Raw genomic sequence first — 790 nt, 5'->3', positions numbered from 1 at the left:
CCAGCCACAAAGCAAACAACAAAATAAAACTGCCACAAACCAGGCCGTGCACTGAGTGAGATGAAGGCATTGAAAACAACGAGCTCACCGGCCGAAAACCGGGAGCTCATCCATGCTGGCGGCGCAGGCAATGGATCAGCAATACGTGCCTGTTGGCACTTCGTTATATCACGTGGGGGGACGCCGGTATGCGCGGCAACGCAGCGGTCCCCCCCACCCTTCCTTTAGAGGAGCTTCCTCACGCTGCGGTCAGTGCGCTCCATGTGACCGCGAACTGCATCGGTCTTTGCAGACATCTCGTCCAGGCGCCGGTTGTGTCCCGCGAGAAGTTCGCCCTGCAGTGATGCCTGCTCCCGCATGGCGCCCACACTGTTGAGCAGCGTATCGAGCAGCTTGTCCTCCTCCTTGCTGAGGTGACCGTTGCTCGTCCCGGTCTCGCCGTTGCTGCTGCTGCTGCCGCCGCCGCCTGCCTCTCCCACGCGCCGCGGCTCTTGTTGCCGTTGCTGACGGGGCGGGGCGGCTGATGGTGATGATGATGACGGCGCGGACGCGGAGCCAGAGCCCGCTGTGCCACCGGCGCCGGCGCAACTCTGCGGCTTCCGCGGCTTCGAGGTGAACCAGTTCTTTACTTTGCCGGTCCACGACATTGACCGCACTGTGCGGTCGCTGACGTTCAGCTCGTGCTCCACATCGTCAAGCGCGCGGTTAATGACTTCCATCTGCTCCCCCTGCACCTGCAGCTGCCGCGTCGTCGACTGCCCTGTCTCAAGGGCCGCATTGGCGTGGCGGG

The 790-nt window shown here is 63.2% G+C and overlaps 1 protein-coding gene across 1 annotated transcript; it reads right to left on the bottom strand.

Annotated features, from left to right (window-relative positions):
- Positions 1 to 224: 224 nt before the first annotated feature.
- On the bottom strand, positions 225 to 719 carry DQ04_23721000 (hypothetical protein; the record flags this gene model as incomplete). The annotated part of the gene is made up of 1 exon (XM_009318183.1): positions 225 to 719. The coding sequence occupies one exon, from the start codon at positions 717 to 719 to the stop codon at positions 225 to 227; it is 495 nt and encodes a 164-aa protein (XP_009316458.1).
- Positions 720 to 790: the final 71 nt, after the last annotated feature.

Source organism: Trypanosoma grayi (assembly GCF_000691245.1).
Source record: "Trypanosoma grayi strain ANR4 Tgr_2372_V1, whole genome shotgun sequence".
NCBI classification, from domain to species: domain Eukaryota; phylum Euglenozoa; class Kinetoplastea; order Trypanosomatida; family Trypanosomatidae; genus Trypanosoma; species Trypanosoma grayi.
This window is presented reverse-complemented; position numbering and strand designations above follow the sequence as displayed.